Here is a 27,834-nt window from a genome sequence, read left to right as displayed (position 1 = left end):
CTGGTTCATATCCTCTGCTCGACAAGGTATAAACTATTCTCGAATTCCTGCACCCAGATACATCCAAGAAACTAGCGTTCCCACATGTTCCTCGGTTGCTACAGCTGTCTGCTAAGGCAGTGACTTTTTCTTCATAAACCTATGTCTGCCACAAGCTGTCAGTTCTGTCTTGCGACCAGATACCTGTACACTACAGCTACTAGCTTCTGGTTCAGAGAATGTACCTTGGGGTATGGCAAGGCTCCCAGCAGCCTAGCTTTGCTCATGCACCTTGCCATCAGCGATTGAAAGTTTGTGCTACAAACATTATGACCAGCTTGTGTTTTGTGCTCATGTGCATACCATATGAGTTTGCGCGTTTCCACTGTTAACAAGCATGTAGTTGTTCTTGCCGCCAATATTTCCCATGAGGTATGATTACCATATGCTCCTTTACTTAGTGCCATAGAATTTACCAAGTGACCTCCTCAAAGGACAGGTAATCTGTGAGATTAATTCATATCCCTTGGAGTTACAGTTCAGTTTTAAATAAAAGTGTAACAAGCGTACAACTGTTCTTTATACAACACCTAGCATGTCACCATCTCCTACATTGCATTCAGTTTTAGTAAATTAGGCATCAAAACAATCCCCATGTTCGTCCCTTAATCAGAGAGTGGGATAGGGAATTTAATAAAAAAATTGAAAAATGAAAGGTTATATATTTTGTGAAATGATTTGTCTAAAAGTAAGAAATAAAATAAATCAGAGAAATGTTTGATGACCTGATTTGCTATATATAATTTCAGGAATCATTCAAATGCACACAAAATGTTTCTCTAATTTATTTTATTTCTTGCTTTTAGAAAAATCATTTCACGAAACATTTAACAGTTTTTCATTCTTTTTTTTCTGATGGATAGAACATTATGGCAGGCTGCAACCACTCGCACTATGTCCCCATCAGTGCCTGGCCAAAAAACATATCACGATGCTAAGGCATTTATACGTGACTCATCCTAGTGGTCTACATGTAATAAATTCATAACCTCACACTGAAGGGTTAAAAAGAGAGACTAGTGGTTTGTTGTCTGTGATCAGGAGAAAATTAGACCCCTATAGAAAAACATGAAACTTGTTTAGAGTGTAAACAATGACCAAAGCCTCTTTCTTTGTCTGAGAATAATGCTGTTGTGTTGAATTTACGGATTTAGAAGTGTATGCAGTAGAGTGTTACATCCATCTTTATACTTACAAGCAAGGATGGCACCAAGGCTGAACTGAGATGCATCTGTGGCTCAAACAAGGTACTGACCTGGCTCAAACGTGACCAAACAAGGGACAAACTGCAGCTTAGATTTCAACAACTTGAATTCCTGGTCACAAGCCAGGGACCATGGGAAAGGAACATCTTTATGTAATAATGCATGGAGTGGTTGTGCTGCAATAGCAGAGTCTGATATAAACTTATGGTAGTACGCAATTTTGCATAAAAATCCTGTAGTTCCTTGAGGGATGTGGGTTGTGGCAATGTGGCGTGGCATTACAATCGATGTACTGGCACAATGGTTTTTAGTGTCGTCTCGTTGCCATTGTAGAGTCTTGTACCATGAGAAGCAAGGAGAGGATATTGTTTGGCCGGTATTCTCTTTCTATAAAACAACTGCACGCCTGTGTTAACAGGGTTCTTTATTACTGTAAACAGAGTGCTATGTATCTGAAGCAAGTCCATGTTAGCCTCACTGCTGGTGAAGTACGCATCCTGCTAGACACACAACTTTGGTCGCTATGTGCTGCTTGAGACAGACTGTGATTGCGACTGCGACCATCCGTGACTGATGACTCGACTCTGTCTGCTACTGACTCGGCTGAGTGACTTCCTGCAACTGTGAATGACTGGGCCCTCGGGGTCTTCAGTGGTGCTGTAAATACTGGCGGTCAAGAAGGCATTGGCGGCATGTTGCTTGCGAGTCTGTCTTTGGCCTCTCTCCTGATAGGTGTGCTTGGTCCAGTGCCTATTATCAATCTGCTTTTAACCTCTTTGTCATCCAGTGTGCTGGCGACAGCTTATGCCAACATATTACTCCCCTCCGAAATGCCGCACCAATGCTTTGTAGTGAGGCTGCGAATGACAAATGACAACAGGGAGGGAGGCAGGATGCTGGACATTAAGATGAGACAGGAGCCATAGCTGTGGAGGATGGCATACTCCCGACCATACCCCCTCATCTGGCTTGCGAGGCAACAGAAACATCCAACAGAAAACTGCTGCCAGGGCACACATCCAGGCCTGAGGGCATTTCGTGGGGTGGTGACAGCGACGGCAATGGTGACGGCAATGGCGGGGGCAAGTAGGACAGTGGGGGCAAGGATGCATTGTCCATGTGCTCCTCCTGGGGTGCCCTGGTGGCAACAGCAGGCAGCTGTGAAGGCTCTTTAAGAAAATAGCCAAAAACAAATTGTACTATTGGTGTTTTTGGTAGATAAAATTTTAAAGCTCATTTACTAGTAGTTCATATGCAATCTTGTGTCAGTGTGTAATTACCCAAAAAACATACACTAGTCCATGGAGGAAAATGTACAATCCAGAACTTGCTAAATAGTTGTAAATGCACAGACACACAGTCTCACAGGTAATCTACTTAAGTCCATGCAGAAAACGAATGGTTCCTATCAAAGTGGAACTAACCCATTGAATTATCCTAAGCTCAAAGAGAATGCAAGCCAGTAGCACTGTAAGAAGCGTGAACTATAACATGTTTTCAGATAATAAGTTTCTAAGTGAGATGCCTGTATACCAATTTCTCTTTCATGGGGTGGCACCATGTCGTCTGAGGCTGTGGAGTGTGTTGTGTGGTTTGTCTCTTAGGTGGTTTGTCTCTTAGGCAAGCAGCATCTCTGGAGACTTGGTCAGTATGTTGTCTTCTGAAGTTGAGTAGATTAGAACTACAAAATTCTTAACCAGAATGCTTTATATAATCTCAGTCAAATCATCCCTTACTGTTCTCATCGCCCTTTTCACCTTTCTGTTGTTATAATTTAATAACTAAAGAATTTCTTTATGCTAACATTGGTTATATACAGTACAGTATTTTGAGCCCCCCCCCCCCCCCCCCCCCCCCCCCCTCATGGACCTTGCCGTTGGTGGGGAGGCTTGCGTGCCTCAGCAATACAGATGGCCGTACTGTAGGTACAATCACAGCGGAGGGGTATCTGTTGAGAGGCCAGACAAACGTGTGGTTCCTGAAGAGGGGCAGCAGCCTTTTCAGTAGTTGCAAGGGCAACAGTCTGGATGATTGACTGATCTGGCCTTGTAACAATAACCAAAACGGCCTTGCTGTGCTGGTACTGCGAACGGCTGAAAGCAAGGGGAAACTACGGCCGTAATTTTTCCCGAGGGCATGCAGCTTCACTGTATGATTAAATGATGATGGCGTCCTCTTGGGTAAAATATTCCGGAGGTAAAATAGTCCCCCATTCGGATCTCCGGGCGGGGACTACTCAAGAGGATGTCGTTATCAGGAGAAAGAAAACTGGCGTTCTACGGATCGGAGCGTGGAATGTCAGATCCCTTAATCGGGCAGGTAGGTTAGAAAATTTAAAAAGGGAAATGGATAGGTTAAAGTTAGATATAGTGGGAATTAGTGAAGTTCGGTGGCAGGAGGAACAAGACTTTTGGTCAGGTGACTACAGGGTTATAAACACAAAATCAAATAGGGGTAATGCAGGAGTAGGTTTAATAATGAATAGGAATACGGGTAAGCTACTACAAACAGCATAGTGAACACATTATTGTGGCCAAGATAGATACGAAGCCCACACCTACTACAGTAGTACAAGTTTATATGCCAACTAGCTCTGCAGATGACGAAGAAATTGAAGAAATGTATGATGAAATAAAAGAAATTATTCAGATAGTGAAGGGAGATGAAAATTTAATAGTCATGGGTGACTGGAATTCGAGTGTAGGAAAAGGGAGAGAAGGAAACCTAGTAGGTGAATATGGATTGGGGGAGAGAAATGGTAGAATTTTGCACAGGGCACAACTTAATCATAGCTAACACTTGGTTTAAGAATCATGATAGAAGGTTGTATACATGGAAGAACCCTGGAGGCACTAAAAGGTACCAGATAGATTATATAATGGTAAGACAGAGATTTAGGAACCAGGTTTTAAATTGTAGGACATTTCCAGGGGCAGATGTGGACTCTGACCACAATCTATTGGTTATGAACTGTAGATTAAAACTGAAGAAACTGCAAAAAGGTGGGAATTTAAGGAGATGGGACCTGGATAAACTGAAAGAACCAGAGGTTATACAGAGTTTCAGGGAGAGCATAAGGGAACAATTGTCACAAATGGGGGAAAGAAATACAGTAGAAGAAGAATGGGTAGCTTTGAGGGATGAAGTATTGAAGGCAGCAGAGGATCAAGTAGGTAAAAAGACGAAGGCTAGTAGAAATCGTTGGGTAACAGAGGAAATATTGAATTTAATTGATGAAAGGAGAAAATATAAAAATGCAGTAAATGAAGCAGGCAAAAAGGAATACAAACGTCTCAAAAATGAGATCGACAGGAAGTGCAAAATGGCTAAGCAGGGATGGCTAGAGGACAAATGTAAGGATGTAGAGGCGTATCTCACTAGGGGTAAGATAGATACTGCCTACAGGAAAATAAAAGAGACCTTTAGAGATAAGAGAACCACTTGTATGAACATCAAGAGCTCAGATGGAAACCCAGTTCTCAGCAAAGAAGGGAAAGCAGAAAGGTGGAAGGAGTTAATAGAGGGTCTATACAAGGGCGATGCACTTGAGGACAATATTATGGAAATGGAAGAAAATGTAGATGAAGATGAAATGGGAGATACGATACTGCGTGAAGAGTTTGACAGAGCACTGAAAGGCCTGAGTCGAAACAAGGCCCCCAGAGTAGACAACATTCCATTAGAACTACTGATGGTCTTGGGAGAGCCAGTCCTGACAAAACTCTACCATCTGGTGAGCAAGATGTATGAAACAGGCGAAATACCCTCAGACTTCAAGAAGAATATAACAATTCCAATCCCAAAGAAAGCAGGTGTTGACAGATGTGAAAATTACCGAACAATCAGTTTAATAAGTCACAGCTGCAAAATACTAACACGAATTCCTTACAGACGAATGGAAAAACTAGTAGAAGCCGACCTCGGGGAAGATCAGTTTGGATTCCGTAGAAATACTGGAACTTACGACTTATCTTAGAAGAAAGATTAAGGAAAGGCAAACTTATGTTTCTAGCATTTGTAGACTTAGAGTAAGCTTTTGACAATGTTGACTGGAATACGCTCTTTCAAATTCTAAAGGTGGCAGGGGTAAAATACAGGGAGCGAAAGGCTATTTACTATTTGTACAGAAACCAGATGGCAGTTATAAGAGTCGAGGGACATGAAAGGGAAGCAGTGGTTGGGAAGGGAGTAAGACAGGGTTGTAGCCTCTCCCCGATGTTGTTCAATCTGTATATTGAGCAGGCAGTAAAGGAAACAAAAGAAAAATTCGGAGTAGGTATTAAAATCCATGGAGAAGAAATAAAAACTTTGAGGTTCGCCGATGACATTGTAATTCTGTCAGAGACAGCAAAGGACTTGGAAGAGCAGTTGAACGGAATGGATGGTGTCTTGAAGGGAGGGTATAAGATGAACATCAACAAAAACAAAACGGGGATAATGGAATGTATTCGAATTAAATCGGGTGATGTTGAGGGAATTAGATTAGGAAATGAGACACTTAAAGTAGTAAAGGAGTTTTGCTATTTGGGGAGCAAAATAACTCATGATGGTCGAAGTAGAGGGGATATAAAATGTAGACTGGCAATGGCAAGGAAAGCGTTTCTGAGGAAGAGAAATTTGTTAACATCGAGTATAGATTTAAGTGTCAGGAAGTCATTTCTGAAAGTATTTGTATGGAGTGTAGCATGTATGGAAGTGAAACATGGACAGTAAATAGTTTGGAAAAGAAGAGAACAGAAGCTTTCGAAATGTGGTGCTACAGAAGAATGCTGAAGATTAGATGGGTAGATCACATAACTAATGAGGAAGTATTGAATAGGATTGGGGAGAAGAGAAGTTTGTGGCAGAACTTGACCAGAAGAAGGGATCGGTTGGTAGGACATGTTCTGAGGCATCAAGGGATCACCAATTTAGTATTGGAGGGCAGCGTGGAGGGTAAAAATCGTAGAGGGAGACCAAGAGATGAATACCCCAAGCAGATTCAGAAGGATGTAGGTTGCAGTAGGTACTGGGAGATGAAGAAGCTTGCACAGGATAGAGTAGCATGGAGAGCTGCATCAAACCAGTCTCAGGACTGAAGACCACAACAACAACAACATGTGATAATGGTCAGCTATTCGTAATTTGATGGTGTCACATTCTACTTAATGTCTACACACATTGCCAATTGTCAAGGCATGCTCCCTTCCTAGACAGTTTTTCATTTCAGCAGTAGAAATTCATTGATCTTAACATATTTAGGAAACACATTTTTTTCTCTTATTTTTGGGTTAATATCCCCCATGACAAAAATTTTGTAATGCCTATATTTGGCATTTATTACAATTATGTGTGCTACTAGTATTATTTAGCCAGAAAAAAGCATTTCTAGAAGTGCTTGCCAGCAGAAACTATTCTTGGATTGAAAAACCTGTATGACTACTCTTGGTAGGCAAGCTGCTCAGCACACAGGCCTTCTCTCTACGTGGCATCGGTTAGACCCTCCATGACTCATTCTTCTAGTCTGCTTCACTCTGTGACACATTCCTACAATCTGCTTGATTTTCATGCATTTGGTGAAATATTGTGGAGCCTTTGTCATTAATGCACCACCCCTCCACCAAAATTCTCCTCTCATGTGATATCAGTGTACCGCCATACACCATAATTTTCATCATCATCATCCCCCCACCCCACCCCCCTTGAACTGTATTGCATCTTTTCTGTGTTTACTGACATCTGTGTCAAATTATTAAGCTGTGCCGATACAGTAATGATCAGCATCAGTTTCACCAGTTTGAATATTAGTGTGGAAAAACAGGTTTGTTACTATCTGATGAGATGAAAATAGAAGTGGGTCAGTGGATGTCAAACGTCAGATCCAAAAGTCCAAGGTTTAGGCCTCAGCCGGTCATAGGACCTTTTTTTCTGTCACTTATCGATTTTTCAACTCAGCCAGTGATGTGTGTATGTGAAAAATGCCAAGTTGCGTTGTAGTTAAGGCTCCATATTAAACTATACGTCTATGGCTAAATCATAGACATCTCTGCACTGCATATACTGTAGAGTGAAGAGAGTGAACACTGTTGCTGGTAGTTTGTCAATTGGTTGGAGACTCTGGACTCAGGAGTCCCATCAGTGGCTTCTGGCGGGATTACGAAACACATCAGCATACCTTTCTTTCATTTATATACTCATCAATAACAATATTTTTTTAATATGCCTTCATAACAGTCTTTTTCTAATGCAAGTGGCACCCAAAAAATTTTGTTACAAAGGCAAAGGAAACTGGTAACTCTGCCAAGAACAACACTGTATAATTATGCTGTAGTTGCTTTAAACCACACAACATTGTGTGGAATAAGATAACCCATGAATCTGGCTGCAGAAACATTTTTGTCTAGCTCTGTGTGTGAAGTTTTTGTGGAGATTAGGTAACTTCTTCACATATGGGTGACAGCATATTTAATTTATTGATATTTATAACTTTGTCTGCTGCATATTTGCTCTCCAGTTTGGGCATGTGTTCACAGGAAGAAAATGACAGTCTCAGATGTCAGCTGGAAGCATACAAAAATGAAGTGGATCTGGTTAGGTCTGATCTCAGGACAGAGTTGGAGCAGAAGGACAAACAGCTGAAAGTGTTGCAACAAACCTTGCAGGGAATGCAACAGGTAAAAATAAGTTATTTAAAAATTATTCTTGTGTGCATACGTTTTTACTTTCAGTTTCATTTACATTTCAAATTTCACTGGTTTCCAGCAATTAATAGAATCAAGGCGCCGACAGAATGAAGATGAGGTTAAAGTCAGAGAACTCCAGGCTCGTTTAAAGTCCTCAAATGAAGTACAAGCAAAACTTGAGGCAGCAGCAGCTGAGCAGCAAAGCAATGCAGATACAGCTGTCTCAGAAGGTGGTGACAATTCTGTGGTTGAAGACGTGAAAGTAGATACAACACAGCTAGCTCCACGCATCACAGACCGAGAAGCCAAGTTAATAGGTTGGTTGATCTTCTTCCTTGTTTTAGTCAATTTACTTCAGTGACTTAATTATATGATACTTCACTCTTATTTTTAAAGGTCGTGATCAAGTGGTACTTCAGCCATTTTGATTAAATTGTCTGCTTTATTAAATCCTTCAGTCGAATGCCACAATGACAACCAAGTGATAACCAATTCCATTCTTAGTGTAATGAAGTTACAAACCTTAACTAGTTGACGTGTTTACAGACTGACACTTTGTTTAATGCCTTTAGTGCAAGAAAACCATCTGTTGTTTCTTATTCGACAATGAGTCTTAAGAAAACAATATACTTTCTGAAAGTGCTACGAGCACCATATGCAGACTGTTTGTATATTACTTTCTCTATTTTGCATAGTCAGCAAGTCTCTTTTGAATAGTAACAAAGCCAAGTAACCCCAATTAACCCATTTAGTACATTTGTAATAACATTAGTTCCCACTTTCCAGGCAACTATTGATGTCCCTGTGTCAACATACTTATTCTACTTTCACCTACCTTCTCCTAAAAAACTATAGAAACTGACCCCAAACATTTTTAACTCCTTGAAATGAGTATTTTAAGGTTAGGTAAAATCTCACAACAAGAAGCGATAGAGCAATTAGATGAAAAGAAGCAGAAATTACAGGCATCGGCCAAACGACTTGGAAGATAACAAAAAAAGTGAAAATAGAAGGAAACAAAACCAAACATTCAACACAAACCAAAAGAAATTTTACCAGACAATAGTTAACACACACATTAAAATAGACAATCCACCAAACATAAGAGACATGGAACACTTCTGGAGCAACATATGGTCAAACCTGGTGCAACATAACAGGCATGCACAGTGGATACAAGCAGAAACAGACACATACAAGATGATATCACAAATGCCTGAAGTGATAATATTACAACTTGAAGTCACCCGAGCAATTAATTCTACGCACAATTGGAAAGCCCCTGGAAAAGATAAAATAGCAAATTTCTGGCTAAAGAAGTTCACCTCAACACATTCACATCTAACTAAATTATTTAACAGTTACATTGCAGACCCATACACATTCCCTGATACACTTACACATGGAATAACTTATCTGAAACCTAAACATCAAGCAGACACAGCAAACCCAGCTAAGTATCGCCCCATAACATGCCTACCAACAATATACAAAATATTAACTTCAGTAATTACACAGAAATTAATGACACATACAACACAGAACAAAATTATAAATGAAGAACAAAAAGGCTGTTGCAAAGGAGCACGAGGATGTAAAGAGCAACTGATAATAGATGCAGAGGTGACATATCACACTAAAACTAAACAAAGGTCGCTACACTACGCATACATTGATTACCGAAAAGCTTTTGATAGTGTACCCCACTCATGGTTACTACAAATATTGGAAATATACAAAGTAGATCCTAAATTGATACAGTTCCTAAACATAGTAATGAAAAATTGGAAAACCACACTCAATATCCAAACAAATTCAAATAATATCACATCACAGCCAATACAGATTAAGCGTGGAATATACCAAGGAGACTCGTTAAGTCCTTTCTGGTTCTGCCTTACTCTGAACCCACTATCCAACATGCTAAATAATACAAATTATGGATACAATATTACTGGAACATACCCACACAAAATCACACATTTGCTATACATGGATGATCTAAAACTACTGGCTGCAACAAATCAACTACTCAACCAATTACTAAAGATAACAGAAGTATTCAGCAATGATATAAATGTGGCTTTTGGAACAGACAAATGTAAGAAAAATAGCATAGTCAAGGGAAAACACACTGAACAAGAAGATTACATATTGGATAACCACAGCAACTGCATAGAAGCGATGGAAAAAACAGATGCCTACAAATATCTAGAATACAGACAAAAATAGGAATAGATAATACAAATATTAAAGAAGAACTAAAAGAAAAATATAGACAAAGACAAACAAAAATACTGAAAACAGAATTGACAGCAAGAAACAAGACAAAAGCTGTAAATACCTATGCTATATCAATATTGACCTACTCATTTGGAATAGTGAAATGGAGTAACACAGACCTAGAAGCACTCAATACACTTACACGATCACAATGCCACAAATATAGAACACATCACATACTTTCAGCAACAGAAAGATTCACATTAAGCAGAAAGGAAGGAGGAAGAGGATTTATTGACATAAAAAACCTACATTATGAACAGGTAGACAATTTAAGAAAATTCTTTCTAGGACGAGCAGAAACTAGCAAAATACACAAAGCAATCACTCATATAAATACATCGGCTACACCATTGCAATTTCATAACCACTTCTACAACCCTTTAGATCACATAACATCAACAGATACGAAGAAAGTGAATTGGAAAAAGAAAACACTACATGGCAAGCACCCATATCATCTAACACAGCCACACATCGATCAAGACGCATCCAACACATGGCTAAGAAAAGGCTATATATACAGTGAGATGGAAGGATTCATGATTGCAATACAGGATCAAACAATAAACACGAGATATTACAGCAAGCATATTATTAAAGATCCCAATACCACAACAGATAAATGCAGACTTTGCGAACAACAAATAGAAACAGTAGATCACATCACAAGCGGATGCACAATACTAGCAAATACAGAATACCCCAGAAGACATGACCATGTAGCAAAAATATACATCAGCAACTTGCCATACAACATGAACTAATAAAACAACACGTTCCCACATACAAGTATGCACCACAGAATGTACTGGAGAATGATGAATACAAATTATACTGGAACAGAACCATTATAACAGATAAAACAACACCACATAACAAACCTGACATCATACTCACCAATAAAAAGAAGAAATTAACACAACTAATCGAAATATCCATATCTAATACAACAAATATACAGAAGAAAACAGGAGAAAAAATTGAAAAATACATTCAACTGGCTGAGGAAGTCAAGGACATGTGGCATCAGGATAAAGTTGACATTATACCGATTATACTATCAACTACAGGAGTCATACCACACAATATCCACCAGTACATCAACACAATACAGCTACATCCAAACTTATATATACAACTACAGAAATCTGTAATTATTGATACTTGTTCAATTACCCGAAAGTTCCTAAATGCAATGTAACATATACTGTACAGTTAAAAGGAAGTCACGCTTGATGAAGGTCTGCGTCACTTTCCATTTTTGACCAGACATAACGTCTGAGAAAAGAAAGAACAATAACAATAATAATAGTAATAATAATAATAATAATAATAATAGTAGTAGTGTTTTAGATTTTCATCATTTGCCATATCATTTCATACAAAAAGTTAGGATCACCATCAGGAACTTGGTAACATAATAACAAACATAGCATTTATAGTGAATGGTTGGTATGATACCATTAATCTTATGCTCTCTCCAAACTACAAGACCCAGGATTGTCTGTAGGAATACCCTTCTTACTGAAACTTCCTGGCAATTATACAATTTGGAAGGTAGGAGACGAGGTACTGGCAGAAGTAAAGCTGTGAGTACCAGGCGTGAGTCGTGCTTCGGTAGCTCAGATGGTAGAGCACTTGCCCGCGAAAGGCAAAGGTCCCGAGTTCGAGTCTCGGTCGGGCACACAGTTTTAATAACTCACAGTCTGGCCCATACTCACAGTATGGGCCAGACCGAGTTGGTACTCCCATAATTATTTTCAGATTCACCTTCTACTCTCATATTTTGTGGGCTTATACCCAAAATGTCCTCACTAAGTTTCCCCAGTGCTTGTAGTGCTTTAATAACTGCGTGCCCGACCGTGACTCGAACTCGGGACCTTTGCCTTTCGCGGGCAAGTGCTCTACCATCTGAGCTACCGAAGCACGACTCACGCCCGGTACTCACAGCTTTACTTCTGCCAATACCTCGTCTCCTACCTTCCAAACTTTACAGAAGCTCTCCTGCGAACCTGCAGAACTAGCACTCCTGAAAGAAAGGATATTGCGGAGACATGGCTTAGCCACAGCCTGGGGGATGTTTCCAGAATGAGATTTTCACTCTGCAGCGGAGTGTGCGCTGATATGAAACTTCCTGGCAGATTAAATCTGTGTGCCCGACCGAGACTCGAACTCGGGACCTTTGCCTTTCGCGGGCAAGTGCTAAATGAGGAGGGGAGACATCCATCCTCACTTGATTAACAATCATACTCGTCACTGAACTCACAGTATGGACCAGACCGAGTTGGTACTCTCATAATTATTTTCAGATTCACCTTCTACTCTCATATTTTGTGGGCTTATACCCAAAATGTCCTCACTAAGTTTCCCCAGTGCTTGTAGTATCTTATCATGCAGCTCTACCACAGCTTCACTAATATGAAACTTTTAACTCACTCTGCCACCTGATACCCCTCAGCTCAGGCTCACAGATCTCTAGATTCAAAATCTAGTACCCTAACACCTTATCCATCATCATCCAGTACGAAAGCTTCTGAAATCCCACTTCCATCAGCCAAACATCCAAAGTCTTCTACTTGCATACATGTTTATATATTTTCATTATAAATTAGGCTTCATAAATCATGCATTTGAGGCTTCTCGGGAGCTGTGCTACGTCGTGCAGCACTGTGTTACACAAGCACAGTCAAGCTGCATGTGGCTGTTGAAATTGCTTGAGGTCATTGTGACTGTCCCAGAGCAGCCCAAAGAGCTAAAACACCAAGAAGAATCACTTCTTGGCTTTTGGCGGATCAGTGTTTTTAATTTTAAATTCTTTAATCATAGGATTGAAGGTCATCTTTATTGATACTAATAAACAGCACAATCACCAGTTACGCTTACATCCTCCTCTTGATCCCTGGACCGTTTTTGATGTCCTTTTGCTCTTCCCTTTACTTTAAATTTTGATAATGTGAATTTGTTGTTGCTGTTGTGGTCTTCCGTCCTGAGACTGGTTTGATGCAGCTCTCCACGCTACTCTATACTGTGCAAGCTTCTTCATCTACCAGTACCTACTGCAACCTACATCCTTCTGAATCTACTTAGTGTATTCATCTCTTGGTTTCCCTCCACGATTTTTACCCTCCATGCTGCCCTCCAATACTAAACTGGTGATCCCTTGATGCCTCAGAACATGTCCTACCAACCAATCCCTTCTTCTAGTCAAGTTGTGCCACAAACTTCTCCTCTCCCCAATCCTATTCAATACTTCCTCATTAGTTATGTGATCTACCCATCTAATCTTCAGCATTCTTCTGTAGCACCACATTTCGAAAGCTTCTATTCTCTTCTTGTCCAAACTATTTATCGTCCATGTTTCACTTCCATACATGGCTACACTCCGTACAAATACTTTCAGAAACGACTTCCTGACACTTAAATCAATACTCGATGGTAACAAATTACTCTTCTTCAGAAATACTTTCCTTGCCATTGCCATTCTACATTTTATATCCTCTCTACTTCGACGATCATCAGTTATTTTGCTCCCCAAATAGCAAAACTCCTTTACTACTTTAAGTCTCTCATTTCCTAATCTAATTCCCTCAGCATCACCTGACTTAATTCGACTACATTCCATTATCCTTGAATTTATGAGGGCTGATTTCTGGCAGAAGGCTGTAAGTGTTGTTTTCTATACTGGGCTTTCTCCCTTTCTGTTGCCAGGTCAGCTAATACTTCCATTTTTGAATGAGGCTATCTAGTAATCCCAAAAGTTCTTTCATATATTACTTATTAGTTTATCATTTTTCACATTTCTCTTGTGATTCTTAACCCATACAAAATCACTAACCTTATATGATACTGGAACTCCCTTTTCCCATCTCTTTCTTCTCCTCCTCTCTCCTTCCTTAATCTGTGCTTTTCTAGTATTTACTCCCAGCTAGGACACATCATCCTTACCCCGTGTTGACCATTCATTCTGTTCAAATATGGATTCCCCTTCAATTTACTTCCCTATCAGTTCTTTTGGTGAAATCTCCATTACAGTGTGTGACAATTCATTCATCACCTGCTCAAAGTCTTTTACCAAATCTAACTGCTTAGAATGTTTGTTGGCACAAGTGGTCTACATAATCTATCAATACGTAGTGCACACTTTCCCGAGGCATAAATTCCTGAAACTGCTTAACATTAAACTGAGTGCCATTGCCTGGTAATAAATTCTTGGGCTTACCTATGTTATCATCTCTTAGTTTGGAAATTATACTAAGTGTTGTTGCTTGTTTCAAAGGATACATTGTCAGTACCGTAGACAAACATTTTAAGGCGAGAAAGATGTACACCAAACCTTCCCTTCCTCTAGGCAGGGGACCAAAAACGTCCATGACCACCAAATCCCATAAAGCATCATGAATAATGGACTACAGTAAGATGTTCATCGTTGTTGTCTGTATTTTTACCTTTTGGCAAACTTCACAAGATTTTCTTAGCATACCATGACAAATTTCTAAAATAGTAGTACTTACTCATATGTAGGATTAATTTCTTTGGTCCAAAAGGCTTGTAACCCAGATGTAAATACCAAGTTGATAACGTAATATATTCATTTGAAATGCACAGTAACCATCTATTTGTTTTGTTATTCTTGTGAAATGGTAAGCTCTTGTATACTTCCCAGTTTACATTATCTTCATTTGGGTTTTGCTTAATATTTCATGTGCATCTGTTTAACATACAATTCTGATGTGCTAAGCCTAAATGAAGACAAAGGGATTTAATGTCCTTTTCATACTTGTTTACCTTCCAGAATAAATTCCAAAAATATCCTTGTTGTATATTCTGATTGGATAGCAATCCTCATGGTAGTTGGGTTAAAGCACCTGGTACCAGATTGTCTATGCCTTGGACATTCTGCAATGTGAAATCAAATTCTTGAAGGAACAAGCCCTACCTTGTAAGCCTGTTATGTAAGAGTCTAATTTTACATACTATTGTTTTATGTCTAGCTGAAGGGTAATGAAATTTAGAGATAGACCACACCACAGATAATGCTTCCTTTTTGGTGATACCATAATTCCTCTCGTGTTTGGTTAAAATTCTACTTGCAAAAGCTATTAGGTAATGCTAAATGCCTAAATCCGTGTATTTCTCTTGATAAATAAGGCATCCTAGGCCATAATCTATTGCTTCCATTGCTAACTAGGATGGTAAATTAAAATCTGGAGGGGCTGGAAGTGGTGTTCATGCTAAACTCTCCTTTATTAAATTGAATTCTGATTTACAGTCCTGTGTACATTTCCAAGGTGTGTAATGTTTGAGTAATGCCATCAGGTATGGTGCATTTAGTACATAATTGCATATAAATTTTCTATAAAACCCAAACAAAGCTAAATATTATGTAAGTTTTCTCTTATTTGATGGTTCTGGATACTGGCTAATTGCATCTAATCTGCTTGGGTTTGTTTAATCTCTGCTGTATTTATAATGTGCCCAAGAAATTTTACCTCACCTGTACCAAACCGTGACCTTGATAGCTTGCTTATTAGGGAATTTAATATTGAAAATAGCTCTTCTAGGATCTGAGGATGTTCTGATCAATTTTAGACACTGTTCCCATATAATCTACATAGATTATGATCTTGTCCCTCAAGACGCCTTCTATAGCATTATCCAATGCTCCAATAAAAACAGAAGGTAAAACTTTGAATTGGTAAGATCTACCATCAAAATGAAAAGCAATGTATTTTCACGACTCCACATATAGCAGTATTTGCCAGTAACTACCCTTACGTTTATAGTAATTATGTATTTCATTCCCATAAATCTAGTTAATAATTCCTCATTGACAGAGTGTCTGTCTCATTCAGCTTCAGTTACTCTGTTCACTGTTCTTATGTCAAGTACAAGTCATACTGATACATCAGATTTCATAACTACAACTAAAGGGTTATTGTAAACTATCAGAGGGTTCAGTAACATTCCATATTAATATTTTGTTAATCGTTCTGTTAATCTCATGACATACTGAGCTTTTTGCTGCCACTGGAATTGAGTATGGTTTTATAAAAGATGGTGTATGAGGCAATATCTTTAACAAAGAAAACAATCCTTCTGAAAAAATAGTAAACAGGCAGTCAGTTGCAGATTGGAAGGTTTATTAAACCACTTTATCATGGTTTCTACATTTATAAAAATATCTTCATCAGAAGGAAATACTGACAACTGGATTACATGTTGTGGCAGAGGTACATTATAATATAGCCAAAAGGCTTCAGTCAAACATAAAATTTCACCTCTATAGCAAATTAAAACATACACAACATGGGTACTATGGAGGGGAAATTTTATATATGATTGTCGACTTTCAACTATATTTTAACGCATCCTTGCCACAACATGTAATCCAGTTGTCAATACTTCCTTTTAAAGAAGAATTTTATAAATGTTGAAACCATGGTATACTGGTTTTAATAGACCTCCAATTTGCAACTGATTGACTGTTTACTATTTCTACTAGAAGATATCATTCTACAGTTGTTGCTCCAGCCATGAACAAAATTTCAAACAGTATCTATAAGAACTCCTGGCTCAGCAAAACAATGCTTATGTGCTTTCTTAGGCTGGTATTACACTATCAAATTTCTTTGACAAAGATCTTTTACGTAGCACTAAAAAGGGGTATTACACTGTCATCATATTTTTTCATCGGAGTTCAAGATGGTAGACAACAACAACATCATGTTATGAGCTGCAGCTGCTTGTACCACAATTGTATTTGAAAGAGAAGTGGCGGAGAAAAAGGTGAACATACTTGGCTGAAGCCATGGGTTTTACGTTGAGATAGTAAAAGCATTCAGCAAAATTTGTTACGAGAGCAGCAAATGGTGGATATCAATTATATATAAATTACTTACTAATGGATGAGAGCGCATTTCAGTGCTTGCTCAATAAAGTAGCTTCTCGTATTACAAAGCAGAATACTCACTTGAGGAAAAGCTATATTTGCAGAAGACAGGCTCACCATAATACTGCCATTTTTTACTACAGGAGAGAGACAGAGAGAGAGAGAGAGAGAGAGAGAGAGAGAGAGAGAGAGAGAGAGAGCTACTCTAGCTAACAATACAGCACAATACAGCACTTGAATACAAGTGTGTATTAACCAAAATAATCCCTTGAAGCAATTTATAAAGCACTGAAGGAGAAATATCGGAATGTAAACAGGTGTTTAGCATACTATATGGGCATTAAGAAGTATTTTTATTTTTTAATAATTTAATTAATAAAATTGGTATTCCAACATTTACAAAATTTCTAAAATGTACTAAACAGATGAAGCACTTTCTTACTTGTGGCATCCAGAATTCAAAATCAGACAACGCAGAATTGAGAGCTAAGATTTTTGTTTTATTTTAGAGTGTGCCCTTCTCCTCTATTCTGCCTTGCTGAAAAGCTGAATGTTTCTAGATTTAGAGGTGAATAGCTGTAGCTGTGATTGTGGATTTGAAGTCACCTGCAGCATATCCCACCACCCTCTCAGCACATGATTAATAGCATGCACTGTGCCCTTGCTCACCCTCACCCCAGTCGAAGCAATGTTACTAAAAAGAGTCAAAGGAACACAACAACCAAACTTTCCAGCCATGATACAAACACACTACAGACTTCGAATAGCTGTACGATGCCAGTGTTCCAAGCATTTACATTTCACATTGCACTGAACAGAAGACGAACGACTTTTATGATCAGATCTATGGTGAGGCCCTGGATTGGATCTTATTTCTTTGACGAAAAGGTGAGATTCGATACACTATCAAATTTCATTTACATAAATATTTGACATATCAACCTTGAAAAGCAAATATGGGCCATAGCAGAGATGACAAATCTTTCTTTTCCTGTGATGTTAATCCTGAAGATTTACAAATATAATTGTTAGTAAACTGCCAGAGATGCTGGTAGGCACAGATGTGTGCCCCCTATGCAGGACTGCTTGATGTTGTGAAATACTGATCTGATTGGCTCTGTGATTTGTGTATTAAAATTGTCATTTTAGAATGTGGAAAATAAATGTCATTCCAGGAAGACCTACAGAAGTCATTTTCAAATTTTACTTCATGTGAAGGAATGGAAAGAAAACATTTGTAACAAAACAGTTTATCAGTTAAATTCTTCAATTTAGTGATATCAGAAGAACAGAGAAAAACTCTCTGTTTATCAGAAAGAAATTGTTTATTGTGCTATCATTACCATTTAAAAGTCATCAGTGAAGAACCAGAACATATTTGCTAAAGAGAATACTTGCAGGAAAGTGCTAGTAAATAGCTCTTTACACAAACAAAATAATTTCAGAAGGGGGGAAATGGCGCAGTGCAGGCAGCACATAAAGACTCGTGGGATAAATTTGTAGCTAATTGTAGAGGTTGTGCAAGTGGAGGATGGTGGCTCAGGTTGGGTCAGAAGCTGCTCAGTGGTAGCAGAAACCCTTTATTAATTTATTACAAGCTCAAACCCACATCTGCTGCTGGCTAAAAGATGGGTCTCAAGCCATGGGACACATGGCAGCACAGTGTTGTGCAAGTGCAGCAGAACAAATAGTATGACGTGACTCACATAGTACAGCATGCTGTTGCATCTGTGTGAAATAAGTATGCTCGTGCTGCATTGAGGAAGGACTGTCAACTGTAATTATGGCCTTGTGGAACTCGGAGCATCAAGCATTCGCCTTTGAGGTGTATTTAAAAAAATACACCCATCTCTCTTCAGAGAGTCTTTCATCATCATTTCAAATTGAAATGATATGATAAATTCCTGTATCATTGGACAATTGTACAATGAGTGGAACACTGCACCTTGTGCAAAGAAGAAAAGACCAAGGTGACAAAGGACAGTGGATCGCAGAACGAGTGGAGAAGATGCAGCAAAGACTCATCCCAAGTCCTCACTAGTCTGCTGTCAGATGTGCCTTGGCACTAACAATGTCAGATCATTCCGTGGGGTGCATAATCTCAGTTTCAACCCATACAAATTGCAGATCGTATAGAAAATAAACAAACAAGATAATGTTGCCAACAAACTATTAGGTGCACTTCCTGAAACTTTTAGCAGCTTATCATCAGATGTGAAAAAATATACTGATGGCGTCACTTAGATGGTGGTGTAAACAAACAGAATTACTGGTAATGGGCAACACTTAACCAAGATAACCCTTGTCAACTGCATGAGAAACAACTGCAGAAGCTTTTGTTCACCACCTGGAGGATTGCATATAAGGTGATGGTGTTGTGTTTAAAAATAAGTAAAGGGAGTATATAGTATGTAATGGCATATACCTTGTTTGTTTTCAATGTGTGTTTCAATAAATTCATCGGTTTGTTTCAAAGTTCTGTTCTTTCTGAATTCTTCTATTCATTCTGATGGACCCTGAAGTAGGACATGGGCCATAGCCCATTCTTGCACTATAGACAGTCACAGCCAGTGACCAAGCTGCATCATGGCTGATGCAGCATGGTGACACAGCCTGCTGAGTGTGAGACAGCTAAGAACCACTCAGCCATGGCATGTGGACGGCGTAGATATCCAAGCAGCATACCCTGAACAAATGGCTTCTGGTGGTTACTGGCACCTGAGAGTACCCCAGTTGCTCTGTGATTAAGTGGGCCTCAGTTTGACCCTCAGTTTGTCAGGTAGCGGCCAGACCCACTCCCAGCTGCAGCTGGAAGTGAGGCGCGCCCCCACACACACGCACCAAGTAATTCAATCAGGATGATGACAGAGCACTGGCTACCTCTCAGCACAGGCGGACTGTATGTCGGTTGAAGACTCGATGGTTCACCGCTTTGATTGATGTCCAGCCTGCCAGGATGGCTAGTATTTTTACAGACAAAAGCAGGTTTGTTATGATGTGGCCATGACAGATGTCAGGTAATCTGCATGATAAAATGTTTGTTGTTTCAGTAATCAGTAGGGCGTTAGCTGGCCAGTGGATGCAGACACCCAGTGAGTGACTTGCTGCAATGCTGTGCCAGCATAATGCCGCAAGTGGTCCATGTGGCATCAAACTCCCTTACCTAGGCCTCTTTCATTACAATCCACCCTTCTTCAAAGAATTTGGTCACCCCAAATTCTCTCTGCTGCTCTAGGTGGAACTAGCTAATCAATATTGTTTGTTTTTAATATAAAACTGCAGGTAGAAAGTTGGTAGGGGTTGGATGTTCTCGACTCTACACCTGAGATAGTATTGGACAGTGCTTATCACTAGTAAAATCATGAGTATGACTGATGGTGCTTGATATGATGCTGTTGTATGTCCCCAAACAGTTGCTTCATCGAAATTCAACCATTCTGCGTGGGTGCTAAATGGTCCATGGAGGGGAGAAAGGTTGAGTCCAGGGAAGTGTTCAGGTTGGCTGGGTTTTCTCTAGGTAGAATTTCAAATGGAAGATCATCATCATCAGCAGCAGCAGCAGTGTTCTGCCCTAGGGCAGGTCTTCACATTTAGCTCTCCATGCAGTCCTGTCATTTGCCACCTTCTTCATTTTCTCATAAAGGTTTCCTATCCTTATACTACCCACCATCTGATATTTTTTGTGTTCTCTTCTTCTGCCATTCATCATCCCTTCCATAGCACCCATCAGTAAACAATCACTTCTGATCCAGTGTCCAAGCCAGTTGTGTTTCCTCATCCTGATTACCTTTAAAGTTTCTCTCTCTTTCCCCACTCTTCTCAACACCTTCTCATTTCTCACTTTGTTTATCCATTTTATCCATTCCATTCTCCTCCAAATCCACATATCAAATGCTTCTATTCATCTTTCTTCCTCTTTCCTCTCTATTCATCTTTCTTCCTCTTTCCTCTCTATTCATCTTTCTTCCTCTTTCCTCTCCATTCATCTTTCTTCCTCTTTCCTCATTGTCCATGTGTCAGCTCCGAATAATACCATGCTCCATATAAAGCAGTTCGCCAGTCTCTTCCTCCGGTCCCTGCCCATGCACCCACAGAGATGCCTCCTTTTATTATTATAAAATGCCTCCTTGGCAATTGCTATACATGTTTCCACCTCCTTACTACATCTCATGTCGTCCTGAATTATGCTTCTGATATTTGAAAGCACTAACTTGTCTTGTCCTAACTTTATAACTGTTCTTATTTTTGGAAGGCTAGGTAGACAGAATAAAGAATAAAAAATAATAATCTACATTGATACTCTGCAGTCCACCGTAAGGCAAGTGGCGGAGGATACCCCATACCACTACTAGTCATTTACGTTCCTGTTCCACTTGCAGATAAAATGAGGGAGAAATACTGTCTGTATGAGCCCTAATTTTTCGTATCTTAACTTCGTGGTCCTTATGTGCAATGTATGTTGGAGGTAACAATCATTGTACAGTCAGCTTCAAATGTCAGTTTCCTAAATTTTCTCAGTAGTGTGCCTCAGAAAGAACATTGCCTTCCATCCAGGGCTTCCCATTTGAATTCCCGGAGCATCTTCCATTAATCCGTCCTAGTCCAGATCCCAAACACTCACGCACTACTCAAGAATAGGTTGCACTAGCATCCTATGTGCTGCATCCTTCACAGATGAAGCACACTTTCCTAGAACTGTCCCAATGAGCCAAAGTCGACTATTCACTTTTCCTACCACAATCCTCATGTGCTTGTCCCATTTCATATCACTTTGCAACATTACGTCCAGATATTTAAATGACCTGACTGTGTCAAGCAAGACACTAATAATGTTGTATCCAAACATTATGGGTTTATTTTTCCTACTCATCCACATTAACTTACAATTTTCTACATTTAGAGCTAGTTGCTGTTCATCACACCAACTAGAAATTTTGTCTAAGTCATCTTGCATCCTTCTATAGTCACTCAACATCGACACCTTACTATACACCACAGCATCATAAGCAGACAACTGCAAATTGTTGCTCATCCTGTCTGCCAAATAATTTATGTATGTGGAGACTTCTTTAACAGCCTATAATGGCGCAACATGTCAAATGCTTTCCAGAAATCTAGAAATATGGATTCTGCCTGTTGCCTTTCATCCATAGCTCACAGTATATCATGTGACAAAAGGGCAAGCTGAGTTTTGCATGAGCAATGCAGCAATGCTTTCTAAAACCATGCTGATTTGTGGACATAATGTTCTCAGTCTCAATAAAATGTATTATAATCAAACTGCGAGTGTGTTCAAGGATTCTGCAGCAAACTGATGTTAGGGATATTGGTCTGTAATTTTAAGGGTCCGTTCTTTTGTCCTTCTTATGCACAGGAGTCACCTGTGCTTTTTCCTGGTCACCTTCGACTTTGCGCTGGGTGAAAGATTCGCAATAAATGCGAGCTAAGTAAGGGGCCAGTGATGTAGAGTCCTCTTTGAAAAACTGAATTGGGATTCCACCTAAGGACATCACACACATCCATGCCTGAGGCAGGATTCGAACCTGCGACCGTAGCAGTCGCACGGTTCCAGGCTGTAACGCCTAGAACCGCTTGGCCACCCCGGCCGGCTGTATAATTCTCCTGTACAATTTCTTGAATGTGAAATTTAAAACATCAGCTTTTGTTTTACTATCTTCAACTGTCACACCAGACTGGTCAACAAGTAACTGGATGGAAACCTTAGACCCACTCAGCGATTTTACATAGGACGAGAATTTTCTCAGGTTCTCTTCCAGATCTTTGGCTAAGGTATGATGGTGGTAGTAGTTGTATCTTTTCGCAGATGCACGAATCTCTATGAACCTTTGCTTGTCATCATTTGCACATTCTCTTTTGAATCAAGAATGCAATGGCCTCTGCTTCCTCAGCATTTTCCAAATCTCATAAGCCATGGTAGTCTTTACTGTCCTTAATCCCCTTGTTGTTAGGCACATAATTCTACAGGTTAAGATTTCCAGTCTGCTTAAACTTTGCCCATAATTCCTCTACATCCTTCTTACTGGAACTAAGTGATGTCAGTTCACTGTCTAAGTGAGATGCTACCAACTGCTTGTCTGCTCTTTCTAGCAGAAACACTCTCCTAGCCTTCTGAACTGATTTATTAACTTTCATAACCATAGTTGCTACATGACATCATGGTCACTTATCCCCATTTCTATACTACCGTTGTCGATAAGGTCTGGCCTATTTGTAGCTACGAGGTTCAAAAAGTACTTCGTTTGACTGTCTGTCTGTACCCCTGCAATGAATCCGTAGACACCACTGTCCACGCTCAGTAGGTTAATGTCAGCTCCAACTAGTAATGCATGATTTGTGTATTCACGTGCTACTGACCATTCTTTGAATGACTCTAGAACTGTCACAGCAGAACCAGGTGGCCTGTAAAAACATGCAACACACAATTGACAGTACCTTTTCTGCTTCTGCTGACAAAGCGTTTGGTTTTTGTGAATACCCAGTGTTATCTACGAAATGCCACATTCCCATACTACTTAAGTATGACAAAAGACATCAAGTAAACATACACCTTTTCGAAGTCCAAAGTGAGCAATGTCTTGTGAATTCATGCCGATATAAGGATACTCGTGTCAGAGGTACTTTATATTTTATTAAAATAGACTTTCATTGGAAGGTTATCGTCTTAAACTGTATTTCATTTGTATTAGTACACTTCATATTTTAATAGCATTTTCCATCAGTTTATTGGACTCAACAGTAAACATCAGAGAGGAATCAATCGTCAACAAAATATTCTTGTACTGTCTGACAATGCTCAGATAGTTTACCAATTCCATGCCTGTGGAAGCTTACTGGTTCTGAGTTTAAAGTGGTGTCAAACCAGATCTGGACTGCAGTTTCATCGAGAAATGAATTTTCATGGCAGCAGTTTTCTTGGTCATTTTTCTTACACTGTGGCTGAAAGGTGTCTCAATTGTTGGCAAGAAAGACCAGTTAAGATGGACACATCCCTTGGGAGGAGTTCATAGTACATAATAGTCTTTTTGAGCCATATGCAAAATATTATTTTCACGCTGCCCATTGGTCAAGTATATGTCTTTAGTTAGAGTTCAACCACTAATTTCTTCTACAGAAGTTAACATAAACAATCATAACTCTTAACTAGTAACATTATTGCATAGGACTGCTCAGTGAGCAAACTGATGACTTTCAAACAAATATGCTGTAATATTTACCCCTTTAGCTATCGTTGCTGTGGATTAGAGCCTGCAGTACTCCTACACCCAGTATTTGAACCTTCCCTGTTGAATGCAAATGTCATGCGACAGTTAAATAGTCACACTTCATCACATGTCAGTTCTTGATATTTCCTGAATGTAGAAAATCACTCATGTTAGAACAGTGTTCTTCAAACTAGAATATCCTTTTCTGATGTGTTTAGACAAGAAGTTGTCACCTTACACACAATACAAAGATTTTGAGCTGCTACTGCTGCTTTCACATCTGTATTAAACAAAAAAAAACGAACAGTTTGTCACAGAAGTTAGACCTTTTTCTACTTGTGACTACTTCACAACACTTAAACATTGATAAGTTCAGAGTATGCAAAATCCAATACTGAAGTGCAAGATAAATATTTAAACTTTAAACAAGAAAATGACAGTAATAAGTACACTAATAGTGCTGCACTGTGGACGACTGGTTGGATGGTAGCCAATTCTGTGTGAATTGGGCCCTAGGCCGCCTGTCTGCAGAGCCTTCGGCATTGCCATGTGTTTTCCCAGTTCAGTGTACTACTTCAAAATTAAACTCACTAAGCAGTAAAACCCATTGTGTTAAAGCAACTAGTTAGGTATGTAAGGTTCATCAGCCACTTTAATGGTGCATGGCCTGTTGTGACTTTGAAATGCTTACCATACAGGTAGCAACAGAAATATATACCATAAACCAGGTTGGGTATCCCCTTCCCTGTAGCTGAATAATTCTTTTCTGCTTTATTTAACATAGGCTATCATGTGCTCAGCCCCATTTATCTCCTTGCTTAGCACTCGCCCTAAAGCATGGTTTTGGCAGCACAATGTAGTGTGAACTGTTTTTGATAATCCAGAAGAGTGACTACAGAATCGGATATTAGTACGTCCTTTAAATGCTCAAAGACATGCTTGGAATATGGAGTCCCTCCTACTCATGTGCATTAATTTACATTTTCATACATTTAAGCATGCTGCCATTTGTCGCACCAACTATAAATTAAGTCAGAGTCATCTTGTATTCTCCTACAGTCATTTAATGATGACACATTCCCATACACAACAGTGTCATCGACAGACAGCTCTAGATTGCTACTCACCCTGTCTGTCATATCATTTATGTATATAGAGTGTAATAGTAGTCCTATTACACTTACCTGGGACACTCCCTGTGTTTGATTAACACTCATTTTCAAGGACACTATAATGGGTTCTATTACTTAAGAAATCTTCGAGCATCTCAAATCTCTGGGAACTTAATCTGCATACTTGAACCTTCGTTAACTGTCTGCAGAGAAAAGGGCAGGCTGAGTTTCGCACAAGTGATGCTTTCTAAATCTGTGCTGATTTGTGGGCAGAAGATTTTCTGTCTTGAGGAAATTTATTACATTTGAACTCAGAATAAGTTCAAGAATACTTTAGCTAACCAATTAGGTCTGTAATTTTGCAGGTTCATTCTTTTACCCTTCTTATACACGAGTCACCTGCACATTTTTACAGTTGCTGGGCAAGAAATTTATGATAAATGCAACCTAAGTAAGGAGCCAATGCCATAAAGCTGTCGAGTACTTTCTTTAAAATCGAATTTCGGATTCCATCCAGGCCTGATGACGTCTTCTTCTTCTTCTTCTTCTTCTTCTTCTTCTTCTTTTCAGTTGCTTCTCTATGCCACGGCTACCTTTTAATGTGTCCTCCATATGAGAGTTTGTGTGACGGTCAAACAATGGTATGTTTCTACATTCCTCTTGCATGAATGATTCCTTAAACATGACATTTAAAACTTCTGCTGTCCTCTATTGCCACACCGTACCGATCGATAAGTGACTGGGTTAATCGTCTTCAGTCCACTTAGTGATTTCACAAAGGACCAGAATTATCTCAGGTTCTCGGCAAGATCTTTCGTCAAGGTGTGATCGCTAAGGTATGACGGGGGAAGTTGTATGCTGTGTGCATAGATCTTCTTACAGACACACGAATTTTTACTAATTTTTGCCTGTTGACATCTGAAAGTTCTTTTTTGAACTGAGAGTGAGCAATGTCTGCTTTCTTAGCATTTTCTGAATTTTATTATTTAATCATTGGTAGGTCTTTTCCATCCATAACCCATTTACTATGCACTTACTTATGGATGGCATGATTTACAATCGCTTTAAATTTTGCCAATAATATTTATAATATAATATAATATAAAATAATATTTCACCTAGGCCTGCTGCTTTCCTGAAGGGCACTAAATTCGGAAATGTTGTTTTTATTACTTTGACAGATCACTGTCAACGTTTTTACAGACAAACTGTCTTTATTTTATACATGGTCTGAGTTCACTCTTTGCTTATCGATTGGAGAACATTCATCAGAGAACAACCACAGTTGTAAAATTATGACATTGCCCCAGGGTATCCAAAGTTTCTGTTATGTTTGGCATGGTTATGCATCTTATGCTGATTCAAATATTGATAGTCACAATGGCACCCATAAGTATCTGAAATTTTTTTACAGTAACTACTGAATTGCCCCAATCACTACTACTCTCTTCCTATACATTGGTGGTTCATTCCCAGTGGAAATCCTACACTGTAATATTGGCATAGTTAGCAGTTGTCTGAGACCCAGTTTTTCCATTGCCTCCTTATCCTTCTCTTGCAAATATACACTTTGTCCCACAGTGCAGCTAAATTGGCAGACTGTCATGGCTTAGAACACTTTACACTGAAATCTCTGCTAAGTCTAGTCCTCTGCCACTTACAGGTTGATACTGTGATAGTTCCACTTCCTGTGATCCAAAATTATGTAGGCTGATGGACACTACCCAACTGCCATTTGCACAAAAGCTAAACTGTGGCGTACCAAGAACTGTGCTTTGTCTATGAGGGTGGTTTGAAAAGTTCTCGGAATCACCACGAGAGGTCAGCGCTAGCGCAACGAGTTGTTCGTGTGATATTCATTGGACTGTTGCCTGTAAACACGTGCCATGTCAGTGCTCTTGTAAGAGAGCTGTGGCAGTGACATGGCTCTGTTGTTGTTCCCGCGTAGTGCTTTGCAAAGATGGAGCAGTGATTAAGTACTTCATAAAGGAAGGTATGAAAGCATAGGACATTCATGCCAATTTCCAGAATACACAGGGGGACTCCGCTCCTTCATGTTCAGCTGTTGCCAAGTGGACAAATGAATTTAAATTGGGTTGGGAGAGCTTAGATGATGATCCACGCAGTGGTCGGCCAAGATGTCACTACTCGAGAAATCATTGCAAAACTGCACAAAATGGTCATGGAGGTTCGCCGACTGAAAGTGCGTGAAATTACTCACGCTTGCCAGATGTCATCTGAAAGGGTATATCACTTTTAACTGTAGTATTAGAAATTAAAAAATTATCTGCAAGATGGGTGCCGCAACTCTTGACGTTGGATCAAAAATGCATGAGAATGGGCGTATCGGAACAATGTTTGGCCATTTTAGGCGAAATGAACAAGAGTTTCTGCACCAGTTTGTGACCACAGATGAAA

General features: G+C 39.4%; 1 protein-coding gene across 1 annotated transcript in view; it reads left to right on the top strand.

Annotated features, from left to right (window-relative positions):
- LOC126475381 (ecto-NOX disulfide-thiol exchanger 2) overlaps window positions 1-27,834 on the top strand; it is a 220,303-nt gene that overhangs the window by 167,663 nt on the left and 24,806 nt on the right. Inside the window, exons 10-11 of the mRNA XM_050103206.1 lie at window positions 7,757-7,897; window positions 7,986-8,223. Coding sequence (XP_049959163.1) covers window positions 7,757-7,897; window positions 7,986-8,223 — 379 coding nt within the window. The remainder of the gene's footprint in view (window positions 1-7,756; window positions 7,898-7,985; window positions 8,224-27,834) is intronic.

Source organism: Schistocerca serialis, chromosome 4, assembly GCF_023864345.2.
Source record: "Schistocerca serialis cubense isolate TAMUIC-IGC-003099 chromosome 4, iqSchSeri2.2, whole genome shotgun sequence".
NCBI classification, from domain to species: Eukaryota; Metazoa; Arthropoda; class Insecta; order Orthoptera; family Acrididae; genus Schistocerca; species Schistocerca serialis.
The sequence above is the reverse complement of the archived record's forward strand: the minus strand, read 5'-3'. Positions and strand labels throughout refer to the sequence as shown.